We start from the raw sequence: 20,185 nt of genomic DNA, 5'->3' as shown, positions 1-20,185 counted from the left end.
TGTTAGAAGTTTCTACTATTTAATTTTTATTATTTAGTCTTTATTTTTTGTTTTTTACTCGTTAAATTCTTAAATGTTCAAGTTTTTATTTTATATTTAGAATTTTAAGGTTAATTCTTTTAATTTTGACATTTTTCATGTAATTTTTTTATTTTCTTAAATTTCAATTATTTTTTGGGATGACCCGAATTGACCCATGGGTCAACCCTAACCCGAACATTTAGGATTAGGGTCCAGTATTTGACAACCCAAACCAACCCGAATCAACCCGAATTACATAAACCCAACCCGAACCCGATCCACCCAACCCGATTGCCAGGTCTATTGATAATAATCAGAATTTTTCAAAAAATATCAAATCAAAATCGAACCAATCAGTTTAGCTGATGTTAATTTCCGGTTCGATGTCGTCCGTTTGCCAAAAAAAACAAACAGTTCAATCGCGAAGAATATTTATTATTTTTATTCTAACGTAAAATAAATGATTTTTTAAGGACACGTATACGATGTTTAAAGTTAGGCAGCGGAGAGGTTGCGAAAGCCAAGGGAAGAGAGAGAGGAACAGGAACCTTCCGGCTTCTTTTTATTTCGTTTTCTCATTCTCATTTCTTGGAGAGAAGGAGAGAATGCGTATGCAAGGAAAACCAGATCATCTCCTTCTTCTCCCACTATCTCTGCCCAAGGGTACGTTTGGATTCTCGTTTTTTATACTGGCTTCATATTTAGTTGTATTGTATGCATCATGTACACGAAGAGCTTCCGTTTCTGAGTTCCTGCTTTTCTTTCTTCATCTTTAGTAGGCGTTTCGGACGGTCCTTTGCCGGCACTTTTCACATTTGGTCAGTCTCCGGTTTCTCGACATTTATTGTTCAATGAATTTGAGTAGTGGTTGAATATGTAAAAGTTTTCAACGGTTTGGCTTTCATGATTTGGATGCTTTGGTAGATTTTGCCTTTTTATTCTCATTATTTTTTTTTTCTTTCCGTTTTTAACTTGGATTGTTTCAGAAGGATTCGTTTTTCTGTTGATTCTTTTGTCCATACGTCGTCTATGTCCTATATGGTAGCTCTGCGTAAAGTTTTTCCCGTTTTTTCTTGGTTCCGTTGAACAAATTGTTAAATTGCATAAGGTCTGATTTGTGTAACTTCCGAAATTTAAAAACAAAAAGAAAAAGCTTGGCTGTCTTATGACATTCACAAATTTAGAAACGTTGATTGTCACTTTCGTTTTTCATTTTATTTTTCAAGGTACCATTTGTTTCTAAGAACGTACTTCTCAATTCTATGATTTTTCTATTGGAATTTCAATATTATCTAGAGGGGTGTGGACAAATCTAAGGATGGGTCATCCGTTTTCATTTATTTTTCTTTCCTTTTTATCCCGTTTCTCTAATTTTTCATGTGCAGCTACTTTATTTGCATTTCACGAGCTACAATTGAAGATTTATCTTGTCTCTTTTATTGTTGTTATTGCTGTAGAAGCAATTTGGGTTTCCATGGGATTGCTGTAAAATTTGGTTTCTTCTTTAGAGCTTGAGGCTGAATTTCATCTTCTTTTTTTTTCTATTGAACGGAAATGTCAGGTAAGTCTTTCTTTCTTTTTTTTTTTCGCATCTCCATATGAAAACACTGATAAATAGAACCATTATAAATTCCAACGACTGCTTGGAAATTTTTTGTACTGACGAGCTAGTGATAATGCACGGACAGTACTGCCGTAAAAAAATGTCTAACCACTGCCCTTTTGATTCATAATATTGAAGGCCTGGAAGGACATGACTCCTATGATGAAATAAAACAAGGGAGATGCGATGTAGAGAACTCTGAAGATGAGAGGCGCCGCACAAAAATAGGGTCTCTCAAGAAGAAAGCCATAAATGCTTCTAGCAAGTTCACCCATTCTCTTAAAAAACGAGGAAAGAGAAAATCTGATTACAGAGTTTCTTCTGTTTCAATAGAGGATATACGAGATGCAAGAGAGGAGACTGCAGTCCATGAGTTGCGTCAAAAACTCCTATCCAAGGACTTGTTACCACCTAGGCATGATGACTATCACACTTTGTTAAGGTTTGTATATTCTTTCAAAGTGGATATAATAGTTTCTTGAACCAGTTGGCTAGTTTGATTATTGATCCACAATTTAATACCTGGTTCAAATGCCTTTATAAATGAAAGTCAGAGATACAGCAGGTCTGCATCGACATTTTTTTAATCATAGTGTGGTGTTTGTGAATGTGTAGGCTTGTGGCATATGAAGTCGCTTGTAGATATTTAATTTCATCTCCTTTCTTAGCCTTTTTACTTTCCAATCATATGTTACCTTACTGCTGCTACAGATTCTTGAAAGCAAGGGAATTTAACATTGAGAGGACAATCCAAATGTGGGAAGAAATGCTTCAATGGAGAAGAGAATATGGAACAGAAACCATATTGGAGGTCTGGACATCATCTTAAGCACTTACTCTTTTTCACTCACCATTCAAAGTCTTCTCCTTTGATGTTGAACCACTTAGGAGTTAATGGACCAATCATTTAAAAAAAAAGGGCTTTATAAGTCCTTTACAATTGTATGGTGCTGTGTTGTAGCTGTGAGGAATAATTATCCCATATTCATCACACAAGAATGTGTTTTTGGAGCTAAATGGAATTGTTGGAATCCTAGTGTGATGGGACTGGTTTATTCTTGCACTTGAGTATCATGCATCCTATGTATGAATTGTATCATGTTCCAATATCATGCTTTAGAAGATCTGTAGTTATTTTGGTAGCACCGCATCTGAATTGGCATATTTCATCTGATATAATGCCATATTGAACTAATTGAAGGACTTCAACTTTGAAGAGCTTGATAAAGTTTTGCAACATTACCCTCAAGGTTACCATGGAGTTGATAAAGAAGGGAGGCCCATCTATATTGAGAGACTTGGGAAAGCTCACCCAAATAAGCTAGCACACACAACCACAATTGATCGCTATTTGAAGTACCATGTACAAGAGTTTGAGAAGGCTTTGCGTGAAAAGCTACCTGCATGTTCAATTGCAGCACAAAAACATATTGGTTCAACAACAACAATTTTGGATGTGCAAGGCTTGGTATGCTGTGAGCTCTATTTATAGCCGGTTTATTGCATGTTGAAGGTTGTTTATATATGTAACTGCTGCATCTCCTAAGATGCAAATACAAAATCTTCCTACACTTCTAAGAGAATATCAACTTTCCAAGTTATTTGCATCAAATGATATTTGCTTAATTTGTATTTCTGCAATTTGGTTAACCTCTATGCCAGACTTTATCACTTTAACCTATGGTTGTTGTATTTTGAGAGGCAGGGTATTAAGAATTTCACCAAGACCGCAGCAGACCTCCTAGCTGGGATGGCCAGAATAGATGGGAATTACTACCCTGAGGTACTTGACTTGTGGAAACATACATACTTTTTTATCAAAACTCAGTTTAAAATAAATCCATTTTTGGTAGACATTCTTTGGGCTTTTAGCAATTATCCAACTTTCTTCTATGCAGACACTACATCGGATGTTCATTGTTAATGCTGGTCCAGGCTTCAAGATGCTTTGGTTTGCTGTAAAGAAATTTGTTGACCCAAAGACTATTGCAAAGATACAAGTAAAGAAAAATAAGACTTGAAAAGTTGTCTGAGCTTTTACTTTAGCATTATGTGATGTGTGTACATTTAACCTCTGAATCTGCAGGTGCTAGAACCTAAGACTATGAGTAAACTTCTGGAAGTCATTGACTCGTGGTCTGTATATGTCTATTCAGTTTATGTTATTTAATTGTTCATTTAACATGTCTTTAATTTCTTTTTCCCTTCTATCAGTCAATTGCCTGATTTCTTGGGCGGTTCATGCACATGTTCTGCTGAAGGAGGGTGCCTCAGATCTAATAAGGGACCATGGAATGACCCTAAAATAATGAAGGTAAGGACATCATAGGTTGTTTACACAATTTTATGCTAATTATGGGTAATTCAAATAAGGTGAGATTTTACCTTGGTTCAAAATATGATTAACAACCTAAGACATGTTGCACTAATGGTTTGTACCATTCATAGCTTGTACATAATGCAGAAGCAACACGTGAGAGACAAGCCACAGGAATATTTGATGAGGAACAGAAAGTTGATTTTAAGTTATACCCATCAAAGGCAGGTTTATATTTGTGAGATTTACATTAAGCTGTGGACTATATGGTGTTGATTTTTTGTTGCCATTTAACATTATTCATCTATTTATTTTTGCCATCAGGGAAGAAGTAGTGATACTTCTACAGCTGAATCAGGATCTGATATGGATGATCCTTGTTCTCCCACTGGACTTGGGAATTCTAGGTTTACACGATTGACCCCTGTTCATGAAGAAGTGAGTAATGGAACCTCTGATTTGGTTTGTTGTTCATAATTGTATGTTCACAGTATTACTTATTTTAACCTTCATTCATGTTGATGGTTCTATTGGCTTATTTCTTTTGGAGTCTTATGATAGTTCTTTTGATTTGTGTAGAGTCACAGATCACATGGATAAGGAACAAGAATAGCAAAATTGTTTAATATCCTAATGGCTAAGAATTAGTCTTTCATGGTATTGAGGAAAATACAAATGGAAAAGGTCAACTTTGTTATATTGATGGCCTCCTTGAAAACTGATATTGGAAATTATACTGAAGCTATATTACAGGGGAGAGCACGAAAGATACAAAACATGGAGAAAGAAAAGGAAAAAAGAAACAAAGGAAAAATGGAGAGGGGGTGTTTGGAATTGCGGTCAGAACGTAAGAGGCATGAAGTAGTTCAGAACGTAAGAGGCATAAGCCTCCCGAACACAAGGAGGCCTAAACCTCCTTAAGAGGAGGGGGATGAAGAGGAAGGAGGGGGAGGAAGGGGAGGAGGATCTAATTGTTCTTTATTTTTAATAAAAATCTTTTATATTAAGAAGAATGAACACAAGGAGGCCTAAACCTCCTTAAGAGGAGGGGGATGAAGAGGAAGGAGGAGGTGGAAGGGGAGGAGGATCTAATTTTTCTTTATTTTTAATAAAAATCTTTTATATTAAGAAGAATGAAGATGCATAGCACTAGTTGAAGAGGGGGTTGCATTGCTTCCCCCCAGCCAAGGGGGTCCAGGGGCTTTTTCTTTCCCTTCTCTTTCTCCTTCTCTTTTTTTCCCTTCCCTTCCCTTCCCTTTTCTTTCCCTTCTCATGAGGTGTGCATGAGGCATACCCCTCTAGCATGCCTCGTGAAAAAAGTTCACCTAAGGCGTACGCCTCAGAGGTGTCAGCACCTCTAGCCTCCTCAGGGTGTTTTGGGGGCGCCTCGCCTGGAGGCACGCCTCTAGGTGCATGCCTCCCATGCCTTTTAAAACACTGGTTGACACCTTGTACATTAAGATGTGAGAAGGGAATAATCTATCTATCAATATGTATGATGTATGTGTGTATTGGCAGAAGGTTAACTATCAGTGTTTAGTTAATTATGAATATAATATTTTGCCCTGATGCTGACTAGGATCAATTTGTTTAATTAAACATTGCTTTAGTAACATCTTGTAAAGAAAAAGAAAATGAGAAAATGTTGTTATCTCGAAAATGATCCTTCTCGATTTAGGTTATATAAAAAGAAAGAATGTTGTATCTCTTGAGGGAAAGTACCTTAAAATATGTATGTCCTTGAAGGTTGCAATTTTTTTTGGGAATGATCTATCTCCTTGAAAATTAGTCTCTTGATTATACTTGAGGGCATACCAATAGTAGTATGTTGACACCTCGTACATTAAGATGCAGGGAATGATCTATCCATCAATACGTATGTAGGTATGTATTGGCAGAAGGTTAAGTATCAGTTTTGGCTAACTGTGAAATAATAATTTGCCCTGGTATTTACTAGGATTAAATTATTTAACAAAATGTTGGTTTAGTAATATCACATAAAGAAGAAGAAACGTGGAAATGTTGTTATCTCCTTGAAATTGATCCTTGTCAGTTTAGGTTGAAGAAAAAAAGGGCATGTTGTCTCTTAAGGAAAAATACCCTAAAATATGTATGTCGTTGAAGGTTGGATTTTTTTTTGCTAGAAGATATCATTCCTTGAACTTTACAATTTGATGTCTAATTATTTGCTTATTACTTCCACCCCCTTTAAACCAAGGAGAAATAATAAGTAACTTCTTGTTGTTGGGCTTATCTCTAATTTTGGGTTTATCTTTACTTTCCTTCTAAAACTTTAGGCTTCTTTTGGTTGCAGTGTAATCTTATTTGCACTAATACAAATGCATGGGAGTGAAAAATAAATACAAATTTTGGTTTAATTTTGTTTTGGATTTTGCTGTATTCTGCTTCATGTCCTATTTTGCTTCATTTGTACTGCAATTAAACGAAATAAGGTAAGATTTAAAACAAGAATAAATCAGAATTTGCACTACCATAGTTTTGCATCTGTTAAGATAGATTTACATTGCAACCAAACACAGCCAAAGGGATTAAGGTGCATCCTCAAGATGGAGCTATAGAAATTCAGTTGCTGTATGTGGCCCCATAACTTGCCATCTATTGTATAGTTAGAAAAACAGGACCGAACCTACTATTGGATGGGTGTCATTTAACAGAGTACATACAACAAAAGCATTTATTCATGAAATTTAATCTTCTAATTCTGTAAAGCTTGATAAGTGATCTATTTGAACTTTTCTCTAGCAACTAAATGTATCTATTGATAACACAGCTGGGATCATATCATATTTTAGGCTTACGGACAAATGTCTCCTGGTGAAATCTATTTGACAGCAGTTCTGCTATCTCCAAATATAAAAATCTTGCAAGATATAGGACCCAGGGCATTTATGTGTATGGCATGTAACCACAAATTGTTGATGAAAGTAATTGTATCTGCTTAAGGAGATAGAGATGGTTTATATAGAATTTTTGAGTTTGTTTATTTGAAGGAACTAAAACATATACCAACCGATGGTGGCTCGGTTGGTAGAATCAATAACTCAATGTAGCAGAGACCTAGGATCAAATCCTGCTGCCAACCAGGGTTGGGGACTGGTGAAATATTTATAAATATTTATAGAAAAATAAATAATTAATTGAGGATCTTAGAGAATTTTTCAAAAGAAAAACATCCTTTTTTTCACCAAGTGATTTATAGGTCTTTTGTTTCTTTGTTTTTCTATATCCTGTTTCTAATAATTAAAACATTAACACTTTTACTATTTTATATCTTTTTAACATAAACATGTTTTCCTTTGCCTCTGTTGCCCTAAGTTTTTCGGTTTCCAGCATATCCATTCCACCCTATAATACAATTTTAAGGTTGACCTACCAATGCACATGAATGAACCAACAGTTTAGTCCTTGCCATGATTTAGAGCTACATTTTTCATTGGATCAATGACATTCCCATGAAAATAGTTAATGTAGATGATATGCAAAGTCAATTATCAGTAGTCCCCTAATTTTTCCTGGGGCTCCTGATGTTCATTTTTTTTTGCTCACTACAGGGTCGGACATCTGATCGAACTGCATATTACAGTTGTGCTGACCATTTTGTTGTGGTTGATAAAGCTATAGACTATGGCCGAGGAAGATTTAGACCTTCTGAGAATCCTTCAAGTAAGACATCACGAAGGGCAGAAGGTATTTGCTATTCTTTAACAATATGTCCTTCTGTTTATGTGAAAAAGGCTTTTTTATGCATGCCTTTATTGGGTACAAAGCAATTGTAATCACAAGTAGAGATGATTTTTATACAGAACGTGGCTAATTCATATTCTGATTCTTCAGCAGTTTCAAATGGTATCGTTTCTTTCCATCAATGTTGCGGGTGGTCTTTGTCTAAATTTTGGTTGTTTTGTCAGGCACTGCTGTCATTAATAGGTTAAATAGCACGGAGAACACTGTAGAACATAGTAGTTTCCGATATATAGCTAGAGGGTTGATAGTTTTCATGGTCAAACTACTTTCCTTGTTCCGTATTTTACGCTTTGGTCTTGGGAGAAGACAAGTTAACGTTCTACCTTCCAGATTGGAGGGATCAAATCCAGAAATTTGTCCTGCTTCAGAAGCTGTAAAGGAAGAAAACCACGTCCTTCAATGTTTACAACGTCTTCAGAGGCTTGAGATGTTATATGAGAAACTTAGCACTAAGCCTGTGGAAATTCCTCTGGATAAGGAGCAATTGCTCTTGGAATCAACGGATCGGATCAAATCTGTTCAACTTGACCTTGAGAAGACAAAAAGTGTAAGCCTTTTATCAGTGAAATTGAATTTCCATGTGTTTGGTTCCTGGATCATCATTTAATTAATTGTTGCATTGGGTTTCAGGTACTACATGATATGGGCACGAGGCAACAACAGATTGTGAAGCTGTTGGAGGATATGCGGGAATCTAAATTTCGGGTAAGATGAACTTCCAATTTGGTCTATGTAGGTCTGCTAAGCTGAAACATCTCATTCAGGTCAAAATTATATGTGGTTCAAGTGCTATATTAGATCAAGTGCTGATCATCCGCTTATGGTTTCATGGATTTTGGAGATCAATTATTCTATTTTGTTTTCAATTGTCTGGTGCAATACAATTTTCTTATACTTTGGGTAAGTTGGTATTGTTCAGTTGCAAAAAATTGAGTACGGAAACTGAGATTTAGCCCCTTTTCGTTCTACCAAAATAATAATAATAATAATAATAATAATAATGGTTTTAAAAAACAACTATGAAATGGAACCATTCTGGCCACTGGTTTCTGGATTGATGGTTCCACTGTCCGGTTCGAACGGGTGTCCTGTTCTGACAAAATAAAAAATAAAACAATGGCCAAAACCGTTGAATGGGTCGATGGTTCGACTGCCCAGGTCAGCGGGTTGTTGACTGATTCAATGGTTTTTGGCCAGGGATCGGGTTTGAGTAAAACAGAACCGGTTGCCTAGATGGTTCCTGGTTTGAACGGTCTGACTGTTTGGGTCAATGATGATTCGAAAACCCTGATAATAATAATAATAATTGTTTGGCCTTTTCTATATGTTCAAGGTTTATAATTGTACGGTTTTTAGATGTAAAAAGGGTGTGAAAGCCCCGGTAGACAACTTATAATGTGGATGATGTCTTGTTGCAGCGACGGATATTCTGTTGAAGTTTCGGAGACGTTGGAGGAGGACCACCGTGCTTTGAAGAGAATTTTTTCTTGGCTTTTATATGCCCTACAAAGTAAGCCTCCAGGGACTGGGTGCTTGAGGGAACATGCTTTGGCTGAGGCGTTGCTGCCCTTGGTGGATGAAATGTTGAGGCGCACTTTCGATGAAGTTCTTCAAGACACTTCTCTTTTTCTATTTCTCACTTTAACCTCAAGTCCTCGACAACAAAAATTGGCGTACGATTGTTATACACGTGTCATCCTCTCACACAATCACGAAGAGTATAAAGGGAAAATGGAAGTCGAGTAAATAAAGCGATGTTACAAAATTTGAATTTGTCATGGATATCTCTTTGTCGGGCTGCAACTGCAAAGGATTGGGTCGGATCCAAGGTAGACCCAAATTGGATTCATTTATATTCATATTTGAGTCAGATTTCAATTGAATACTAGCGGGTGGGGCCCGTGGGCCAAAGGATACGGGACAAGTTAAAGTTGATAAGTGGTTGATTTATCTTAAATGGGATTGATGATGGATCCAATTATGTAAATATGAAATTTCAAATGTTTCAAAATTTTAATTGGTCTTGTATTTTCCTACCTTTTATTCACATTTTTAAGGGTTTAATTGTTTAAACAAAGCTATAGTATGAATTACAAATTTGAAACCTATTCGGCTATCCCACAAAGAAACAATTGTGTAAAATTAATAGGCTTGGTAAAATGATAAAAATAACCAAATTGTTCTTGTATGATTCTTAGAAGAGGAAAGATAAAAGTGCTTCCATCACAAACTCCTTCACAGTCATTCTCACTTCAAGTTCAACCAGCAAGACCATAGCCGTCTTTGCCTCTCAAATTCATGCTTAGCTCAATTACCCTTTGATCCTTTGGACCGGTCCAAAAGGTCCAATGAATATGGATAGGATTTGAGCAAATCTGGTCCAATTGACACCCCCTTTGAACTATCATATAGGTATGTTAAAGTCATGATCCACTTCTTAAGTCATATTTATTGCTGAAACAGAAGTTGATTTTGTATAGTTTAAGTGCATGTACATCTCTGAGATTGAAATTGTGTTTAGTTGCTTCTTTTATAAGAGAAGATAACTAATGATATCAAATGTGATCAATCAATCTATCATGTAGGCTGATCTCTCCATTCAACTATATATTTTAGGGAAAATTCCCGATCAGTATCCTATACTTTGGCTTGAGTGACAATTTGGTCCCTGAACTTTAAAATGCAATAATCCAGTACTGAACATTGACAAAAAACTGAACAGTCCCAAATCCTAACCTCTTCTATTCAAAAAAATTGGTGACTGTTTAGAAGAATCTAGAATTTGGGATTATTTTATTTTCAATGTTTGGATGATTGATAAAGAGAATTATAGGACATTCTTAGGGCATTTTTGACTTTTCAAATGCCACTTAATGGCTGATTACTGGACTGGTTAACGAAAGGTACTAGATTGTCACATTTTGAAAGTCTGGATACTGAATTGTTGCATTTTAAAATTTGAGAGACCAAATTGTCACTCGAGTTAGGGTGCTGATCAAGAATTTTCCCTATATTTTATGTCTAAAGCTGAAGTCAATGAAAATTTTACTGTTAATGATGTGCCAGAAGACTTAGAACCCAGAAACATTTTATTCCAACCAGTAATGCAAGATTAAATTAAATAAAAAACAAGGTTCTTTGAGCTTAAATATATTCACTATGGAATCATCAAAACAATATACATTAATTGGAAAAAGAAAAGGAAAAAAGGCAATAGTTGTTTTCATCCTAGCAATTGAAAAATTGATACAAAAACATGAGGCTGAACTTGTGCTTGATGAGCATAACTTAGAACAAGAAAGAGAGGTGAAGAAAAAAATCGGACTAAGCTTCATACTTGCAGAGGTTCTCAATCATATTTGATATGCCAACTCCACCTATTAAATAAAACAAAAAGCCTTCAATACCAAAGAAGGTCAATTTTTTGGAGCTCACATCGTCTGTCCCTTAGGGACAAAAAATTTTGTCCTATCCAATGAGGACTGAACACGTCACCCACTCCCAAATGAATTGAAACTGACGGAAAGGAAGTTTGGACTCCAAAAAAAATTAAATTTTATTAACCCGCTCTTACCCCTCTCTACCGCTTTTGCTTCTCCCTCTCCCACCCACTCTCATTCTACTTTCTTCCCACTATCTTTTCTACAACCCGCCCCTCCATTTCATCCCTCTCATTGACAATCATTGTCGCTGTAACCTGAAAGCTGAAACTATCTCTTGAGCTCAACTCTCTCTCTCTCTCTCCCTCCCTCCTTTTTCTTCGTCCCCCTTCACCTCCGGTTCCTCCCTGCTATGGACCTCATATAACTTTGTGTGACAAGTAGATGATGTGTTTTGAAGAATTAAAAAAAGGGAAAATTTCATAAATTATTCTTAAGCTTTAGGAAATTAACTATCTCTATCCGTACTGATTACATATTGTCTTAAAGTAATCTATAAGTTTTCTAATTGATTAGATCCTCTCCTGCCGTTAGCATTCTATTAGAATCCGTTAACATAAAACTCAATATTTTTCTCTAATTATTGAAGTGCAATGTCTTCTATCTCTAAAAGGCACCATCCCTTGTCATCGCTGATTATTGGCATGGAAGTAGACGATGATCCCTTCCTCAAAATTTCAAAATAAAATTCAATAGATGAAAACCTCAAAAACCCTATCCTTCCTCCATTCAAGCACCCGCAACAAGAGACAGACTCCGACAATTTCTCAGTGGTGCCTCAGCGGAAATAGCGCAACAGCAATTGGGAGTTGGGACTGGAGGGAAACATCAGAAAACATTCAAGAATTTTCAGGCTTTTAAGTTTTGCAAACAATTCTGCCCAACTTACTTTGAGCATTTGCCATGTGCATTGACAGAACCTTTGTGGGATGCTTCAACTGTTCCTTATCCATATCTCAACAACATGATATTTGTTCGTGAATGCTTTTGGGAGAAGCATTTCCTAACATGACCACAGCAGAGGTCACTTGTTTTGTAGATGGGTTGTTTGAATATGGAACAATCTCTCCACATTTAAGAATCACATCCGTGACTTTCTTGTGCAGTCAAAAGAGTTCTCAGCTCAGTATAACAAAGATCTCCATGCTGAAGCTGAATAAGCAGCAATTAAGAGAGAGAGAGAGAGAGAATGCTAACTATCCTATCCTAGGGCTTATTGCTCCTAATGAGCTGTAAGATGAGACGGTGGATTCATAGTTGACACGGTGATCTATCAAAGTGCTAACCCTTTTGTCTTCCTCCTAAATTTCAAGGGGAAGAGAGCAACTTATACAAAAGAAATGTGGTTTTGGGCTTCAGAGAGAGGTGTGAGAGGTATGACAGAGAACACAGATTTCAGAAGATGAAAATGAATGAAAGATAGGATCAGAGGATTTGAAGATGCGAGGGACTGAAAGTGCATTTAGGTTTTGGCATTTTGGGTTGGCATTTGATCAGGTAGAATAATGGGTTTTAGACCGGCTCAAATCCGGTTCAATCATTAAAGTGTCGGGTCAGGTGCCAAAGACCACCGCCCAGTTTTTATTTTTGTTTAGTTTAGTTTTACAAGCGGCCGTCTTTTTGAGAATGCCACCTTAGTTCTCTCTCAAGTGACAGTTTTAAAGAACGCCGGCTCTAAACCGCCGCTTTAGACTGTTTTTCTTATAGTGAATTTTATTTTCTTTTCCTCAATTTTTCTTGGTAGATTGGTGGATCGTGAAGGCACTGCCCACTGCAAGGGCTGTTTGTGCTATTGTTGATTCCGACCTGATGTTTTTGTTTGACTATTGGAGGCATTACAAAGCTAGTGATGCCCCAATTGTTTGAAGTGCCTCTTTAGATCGATTCGTGATTCAACATAGTTTTATGGTATACTAACTCAGCGGGGGGTTGCAGAAATGATTGTATTTTGTGACTTTTGTCAATGGCTGAAGAGGCTTTATTTTTTTTTCCGAAAAAAAAAAGTATGAATTGCAACGAAGGGAATCTAGGTATCCTCGATGCACATCGGTGGTTTATTGCAATTGAAACTTCCCTTGAACCTGTAAAACATAAAAAGTAAAAACATCTTATGTATTAAGTGTAGCATTTGTGGCCAATAGAAGAGCAAATGAGTTGTTGGGAGCAAGGTTTAAAGTATTGATACGTATCGGCCTATATCAGCCGATATGTATCGTGTCAATGGCTTTCCAATATATCCCTCCAGGGGTTGTAGCGAGTCAGTCACTGGTTCAGAGGGTAGCCGGGCCTAAACCGATCCCTTTGAATCGGTTTCGAAAAAAATAAGTAAAATCTTAAAAAAAAAACTACCGATACAGCCCAATACGATTCTACTAACGTATCGGGTATATCGATATTTTGAACATTGGTTGGGAGTGGAGAAATTGTTTTTCTTTTCAAAGTTTTCTCTCGAGAAGATGGAGAAGATAGTAAGGTGTTATTCAAATGTTCCATTTTGAAAATTTAAAGAAAAATGACAGATAAAATAGTCTTTTCCGTTTTTTAGTTAATGTCTATTAATGAAAAGGGAAATTTAGTCGATTGCCAAAAATTTAAAGATACTTTAAGACAATTAAAGATACAATAGGGGTTGAGTTAGTCAATTCCCTAAAACTTAAAAATAATTTAAGAAATTTGTCCCAAAAAAATCATCCAATTTGTTCGTTTACTTTTCCAAGAATAGAGCATGTAACCTCATATGTAAAGGAAGCTCAGGACATCCCAAAAAAGAAATTGACTACAAAGAAAAGAAGGAAAATCCGCAACAAGACTATAACGTTTTAAATCATATTACCTTTCTGGATCACATGGAGAAGAATCATAATTATTAGATATTTTATTTTCCATTAAAGTTTCGGACTGTGAGGTTGCTGGTTTTGATTGTGGAAGATTTAGAAATCCAAATTCCCAATTTTATTGTGGAAGATTTAGAAATCCAATTTCCCAATTTACTGTTTCTTTTTCTTCATTTTTTCTGGTAAATAATTAAAACGTCCTATTCTCCCAAATGGTCATGCATAGGCAATCCCATTCCTTGCAACACGAGCAACCAAATGATTGAAGATAATTCTAAGGGGGCGTTCTTTTTATAGAATTTGAGAGAGAGAAAAGTTGGTCAGTGGGATTTTGATCCTCATTGATCAAGAAATTCATGTTCATTTTTCAGATTTATGTGGGGACCGGTGAAAGTTTATTTTCGTGAGTATCCTAAGTGGATAAATTAACTAGGATGAGATAAAATGCCCATTTTAATAAAGAAATTTTTATGGCTAAGATTACCATTGCCTTATTTACATGAAAAATAAAAGGGAGCATAATGGGTAAATTGCAGATTAATACTTGTTCAAATTATTTGTTTCTCAAAAAATGGCTATCCTAGGAACTTCAACGGAAATTTGAAAATATTTTACAAAACATCGCCGTGGGAGACCTTTGCGTTTCTTGAATTTCAAATTCTTGAAATAGGGTTTCTAACCTATTCTTATGTTTTCTGAACACAATGAAGGAATCTCTGCAAATTATCGACTCTTTGGAGGTCATGGATGCTTAGGGTTTCTTTTCAGAACTGGAGGTTGGACCGTTGGTCCATAATATGTTTATTGAATTCTGTTCGGTTTCTGGTTCAAACTCTGGGAGCTTGGTACATTCACGCAAATTTTCCTGTTTTTTTAGATCATATTACTATTTTGGGTTCGGGAGTTGAGATTGCAAAATCAGAAGATGGTATGGCAATGGAAAACAAGAGCTGGGTTCGATCGGTTGTCTTCCAAATCAAGGCATGAATCTCTACTCTTTGGTGGCCACTCGTCGAAGAAGTGACGCAGAGGTTGCTAGGCTCCACTTCTTTCTCCAACTGTAGTGGTCTTTCGGATTTGAAATCCGTACCCAAGACGAAGCAATGCTGCTCCAATTAGGGCTTTTGTTGTTTAGAGATGTCTGTAAGGCTTTGCAACTGCAAATGAGAGTAGAAACCTTGTAAACCAAAGCTATTTCTCTGTTTCGATTAATCAAACCCTATTTGAAGAAATTAAAATTCATGAAATGCAGAGGTCTCTGACAGTGGTGTTGTGTGGGAAGTGGAGATTCAAACTTTGTTGGGCGGTGGGAATGGAGGGGAAGAGAAGAGAGAGGGAATGCGGTGGAGATTGGGGCTGTGTCGCTGAGGTTCGGTGCTGTGCAGAGGAGTCAGGGATGGTGGGGATGGAGAAGATAAAGAGGGAATGAGACGGCTGTAATATATATGGGCCCGCACCAATCACAGTGGCGCCCATGAATTTATTACTGACGTCATAATTGGTTTCACAGCCAACCGAATAACCATCATCCGAATTCGTTAATTGGACGGATTAATTGTATTTGATAATTTTTTGAAGTTTAGATTGCCGACAAGTTTGGACTCCGTCAATTTTAGAGGGAGAGGGTGGTGTGTTCGATTTTAATTGGATGATACAGAAAATTTTTAGCGATGCGAACTCAATTTTTTGAAGGTAGATGTAACAAAATAGTTTGTTTGGTATTTTCAGTTAAACTGTGAAAACAAAATCAGAAATATGTGGTTGAAAAGGAATTGAAAGATCTCCTTCACCACTCAGCTGTGAAAAACTAATTAAGTGAATCATAGAAAATAATATATTATTACTATTAGTCATGTTTTTATTTGTCATTATAATGAATGATTATGTACTTTATCTTTGAAAAATAGATATGGGATACACTTAATTAGTTTTTCACAACTGGGTGGTGAAGGAGATCTTTCAATTCCTTTTCAATTTCAAGTACTACATCTTTGAAAAATAGATATGGGATATACATGGAAATCAGACGTTGTTATTTTCTTTTTTATGCATAGCGGACCCATATCGAGAGCGTATCGAGGTGTATTGATAGCTATGGATGAAAAAGATACGGCAAAAAACTAAAAAAAAATAATTAAAGGGGAAAATCAAACTTCTTTTCCCCAAAATAAGCCTTCTTTCACCCCCCAAATGACTCTAAAACTCCAAATTTCATTCCTAGAGTGCTAGATTTGCAAAAGTTTGCAAGAAACAAGTGTGAATCGTTAATTTTTTTTGTGTTATCAGTAGATTTATGAAAATTTTATTAAGATACTTGGGAAAAATATAAATTAAAAAAATTGAAAATGTAATTTTTTTTCTTTGCCTATAAAGACAAAATATGTTTTAGATCTATAGATTTATCTATTATATCCATAAAGCAATTGAAATTTCTTCTTTAATATATATTTTTTTATTTTTTTTATTTTTAGAATTAAAAATAAATAATAATTAATTATATTTTATCATTTGATCACAACAATTGAATATATTATAATTCTATGGATGATTTATCATATCCATAGACCAATTGAAATTTCTTCTTTAATAATTATTATTTTTTATTTTTATATTCATAGAATTAAAAAATTAATTAATTAATTAATTATATTTTATTATTTGATCACGATGATTGAATATATTATAATTCTATGGATGATCTATCGTATCCATAAAGAAATTGAAATTTCTTCTTTAGTAACTATTTTTTGAATATATTATATAATGTTTATTTATTTTTTATAATTTTTGGAAATCGATGAGGGGTAATTTGGTTTGGCCTATTAGCACGCGTACACATGGAACGACCTGATGACTAGACGATGACTCAACATTTCCTACCACCTTAGTCGGCCAGGTTAGCTCAGGTACCTCGGGCACCTCAGCCAAGACCGAGGCCCGAGCAACTTGTGATGGCCTGACCTACCGAGGTGACATGTAGCCAACTTCTAAAAGCTAGCCAGCTGTCTCCGACCTTTTCAAGATCACGCCGCATGTTTTCAAAGCCTCATCCTCATCCATTTCGGATCGGACTGACTCGATGAGGCTTATCAGCTCACACGAAGTCCATCTCTAGGTGCGGAACAGACTCCTGGTAATGCGGGTCGGGGATCTCGGAGGTGTTTCGTAAGACCTATGGCAACTCGCCTATATTAGGTCTTTAACCCCAACGTTAAAAGGTACGCGTGATATTAGCTCACTAGCTCTCTTGCTTACAAGCTTTTCAGCTCGCAAACTCTATTAGCTAACTTAAGCATCGGAACGCCCACACCGGGTAAGCCACCCTGGGTCCTCTGATCATACTTTTTTGCAGTTCATTCGGCCATCTAAGCAGACCAACGTCCGAGTTGTCATCCAGCTAGAAGCGACCAGATCATGCACCATCAATTGGTGTTATTTGTGGGAATCGCAACAAAAAGCTAAATTCTCACCTCCTAACTTCCATTTTCATCAACTCAATGGCATCTTCAAGCAACACCAACACCAACAACGGAGAAGTACTGGTCATTGGGGGGCAAGAGCAGCTCGTGATGAACCCTGAGATCCCCTTTGTGACAACCAGGCAGTTCACTATGCCCCTAACTCTTCCAGGAGTAGCAGTGGTGTCGAACCCAACATTCCCTTTGCAATAGGTAAACGCACCACTGCCTCATGTGAATGCCCATCTCCCTGCGATAGAGCCATATGCGGTTCCCGCAAGGATCAACACGTGGTAGTTCTATGAGCTCGTGCAATATGTTCAAAGCATGAATTTCCAGATGCACGCATGGGAGGAGAGGTTCAGAGCCTTCATGCCGTCGTAGTAGCCTCAGTAGCACTAGCAACCCCAATGTCCATCGCCACCTCGGGGTCCAACACCACCTCGACCCATTGTGGTCCAGCAGCAGCAATACAACAAACAAAACAAAACAACCAGCAGAATAATTAACAATAGAACAATCATCAGAACAACTAGCACCGTTGTCAACAGAATGACCAGTAGGCTAGTAACTAGCAGCCCGATGTGAGGAGCAGGGACCTAGCCCCTAACCCGTCCTACCACCTTGACAACTGGAACCTGGCCCCTGTGTAAGAAAACACCAAGGCCGCGACCCCGGCGAACACATAGGGGAAAAACACCAACAAAGTATCAAAGAAGCGACGCCACAAACACACACATCGCACCATCGGAAAGAGCAGTGCTGCCCCTACTATGGAGACCGAGAAGGAGAAGAAAGATGAAGTCAGCTTGGTCATTGTGCAACTGACCTCACTGCAATTGAGTCGGCCCTTCTGGTTAGCACCAGAGATCCTCGCAACTCCATGACCAAAAAACTTCAAAGCACCTAACCTGGAGACGTACGATGCGACGACCGACCCAATCGACCAAAGTGACATTTTCCAATCTCTGATGCTACTCCATGGAGCAGATGATGCCTGCCTCTGTATGGCCTTCTCCACAACCTTCAGAGGTACAACAAGATTGTTGTACCGGGGTTGCCCCCCGGTTCAATAAAAAATTGGAGCCAGTTCGTGAATCTCTTCACCACACACTTCGCTACAAGAAAGAGGTGCTCGAAGTTAGCTACTAGTTTATTGAACATGGTCCAGCGAGAAAACAAGCCTCTCAGGGATTACATTAAAAGATTTAACCTTGAGAGGCTCCAAGTGTCAAATCTCGACCCGACCGTGCAGCTCATCTCGGTAGTGAAAGGAGTCTGCCACCCCGATTTGCGTCAGCAGCTCGAGTTGAACCCCCTAACTTCCATTGAGGCGCTCCTCACAGAAGCCGACAAGTTCACGAAGGCGAAGGAGGCTCTCGGATCCCGATTAGAGTTGTAGCAGGCTGGGAAGAGGAAGGTAGCAGTAGCAAGAAGCAGCGGCGAAGAAACAAGTCGCCAAAGAGAAGTAGGTCACCTCACAACAGGCGAAGCAGGTCGCCAAGAAAGAGCAAGTAACCATGCCGGGGTTCTAGATCAGGTCGGCGATCTAGAACCCCCTAGTCAAGAATGGCAACTATACTGCCCTAAATGCAAAGCGGGGTATGATATTAATATAGATCAAGTTGGACGAGTATATTAAGTGGCCACCCAAGATGAGAGGAGATCCAGCCAATCGCAACCCAAACCAGTACTGTCACTTCCACCGTGACATCGGTCACGACACAGAAAGCTATCGGAATTTAAAAGACGAGATTAGGAGCTGGTCCATCGCAGTTACCTCAGGCAGTTTGTAAACTATGACAACAGAGACAACCGACCTGCTGAGTAGCGCAGGGATGCACCGGAGTTGAGCAGGCAGCATGACCATGGCCAGCCACCTCGGGATCCACCAACACCAGAGAGACCGATCCATGGGGTGATTAATATGATCACCGAAGGATTGATAGTTGCGTGTTGCAGTACAACGGCAGGTAAAAATGCAGTCCGAGAGTTGGAGCACGAAGACGAGAACCCGTCGAAGAGCTCTCGAGTGGAGGAAGTCATATACTTCATTGAGGACGATGCTCGCAGGATCCAGTATTGTGGCAGCTTTTGTGGCAGCTTCACTTGTGGCAATGTATTCGGCTTCGGTTGTGGAATCTGCGGTGGACCCTTTTCCAGCAAACAACACACGATCCTATCGTGAAGATATAACCAGATGTAGACTTTCTATCATTTGGATCTGACTGGAAATCGGCATTAGTATACCCCTGGATCTGTAGTGAACTACCATTGAATACCAGACAAAACTCTTTTGTCCTTCGAAGGTATTTTAGTATGTTTTTCACAGCGGTCCAATACTCCTGCCCTGGGTTAGATTGGTATTTGCTTACCACACTCATTGCTTGATAAATGCTAGGACGAGCGCACAACATGTTGTCATACATGATGCTCCATACGGCTGAGGCATAGGGAACCTCTTTCATGCCCTCAATCTCTTCGGAGTTTGGCGGACATCCTTTTCTTGGAGTTCTCCATGCTGTATCTCTTGACTATTTTGTCAATGTAAGCAGACTGGGATAATCCTATTATCCTTTAAGATCTATCTCTGTAGAGTCAAAGACCCAGTATGTAGGAGGTTTCTTCCACATTCTTAGGAACAGAAACATTGTCAATGGACAAAAGGAACACATGATATGAAGGTGAGATATGATCATAGGACACAGAGTGAGAGATAGGATGCTTAGTAGTATGAGATCTAATAT

The 20,185-nt window shown here is 37.8% G+C and overlaps 1 protein-coding gene across 8 annotated transcripts; it reads left to right on the top strand.

Moving 5' to 3' along the window:
* Positions 1–540: 540 nt before the first annotated feature.
* Positions 541–9,810, top strand: LOC104588543 (phosphatidylinositol/phosphatidylcholine transfer protein SFH13-like). Of its 8 annotated transcripts, none has more exons than XM_010246508.2 (16): positions 587–684; positions 798–839; positions 1,479–1,582; positions 1,763–2,066; positions 2,336–2,435; positions 2,826–3,092; positions 3,330–3,407; positions 3,523–3,624; positions 3,711–3,760; positions 3,839–3,938; positions 4,073–4,165; positions 4,266–4,379; positions 7,514–7,649; positions 7,871–8,253; positions 8,337–8,411; positions 9,125–9,810. In XM_010246508.2, the coding sequence occupies exons 3-16, from the start codon at positions 1,576–1,578 to the stop codon at positions 9,140–9,142; spliced, it is 1,827 nt and encodes a 608-aa protein (XP_010244810.1). In that variant the 5' UTR covers positions 587–684; positions 798–839; positions 1,479–1,575; the 3' UTR covers positions 9,143–9,810. The 8 variants fall into 8 exon arrangements, with proteins under 8 accessions (XP_010244808.1, XP_088752684.1, XP_010244809.1 ...); XM_010246509.3 differs by having other exon boundaries at positions 588–684; positions 801–839; XM_088896558.1 differs by lacking the exon at positions 798–839 and having other exon boundaries at positions 544–684; positions 4,089–4,169.
* Positions 9,811–20,185: the final 10,375 nt, after the last annotated feature.

Source organism: Nelumbo nucifera, chromosome 1, assembly GCF_055504915.1.
Source record: "Nelumbo nucifera cultivar China Antique chromosome 1, China Antique-T2T, whole genome shotgun sequence".
Classification (NCBI taxonomy): Eukaryota; Viridiplantae; Streptophyta; class Magnoliopsida; order Proteales; family Nelumbonaceae; genus Nelumbo; species Nelumbo nucifera.
The sequence above is the reverse complement of the archived record's forward strand: the minus strand, read 5'-3'. Positions and strand labels throughout refer to the sequence as shown.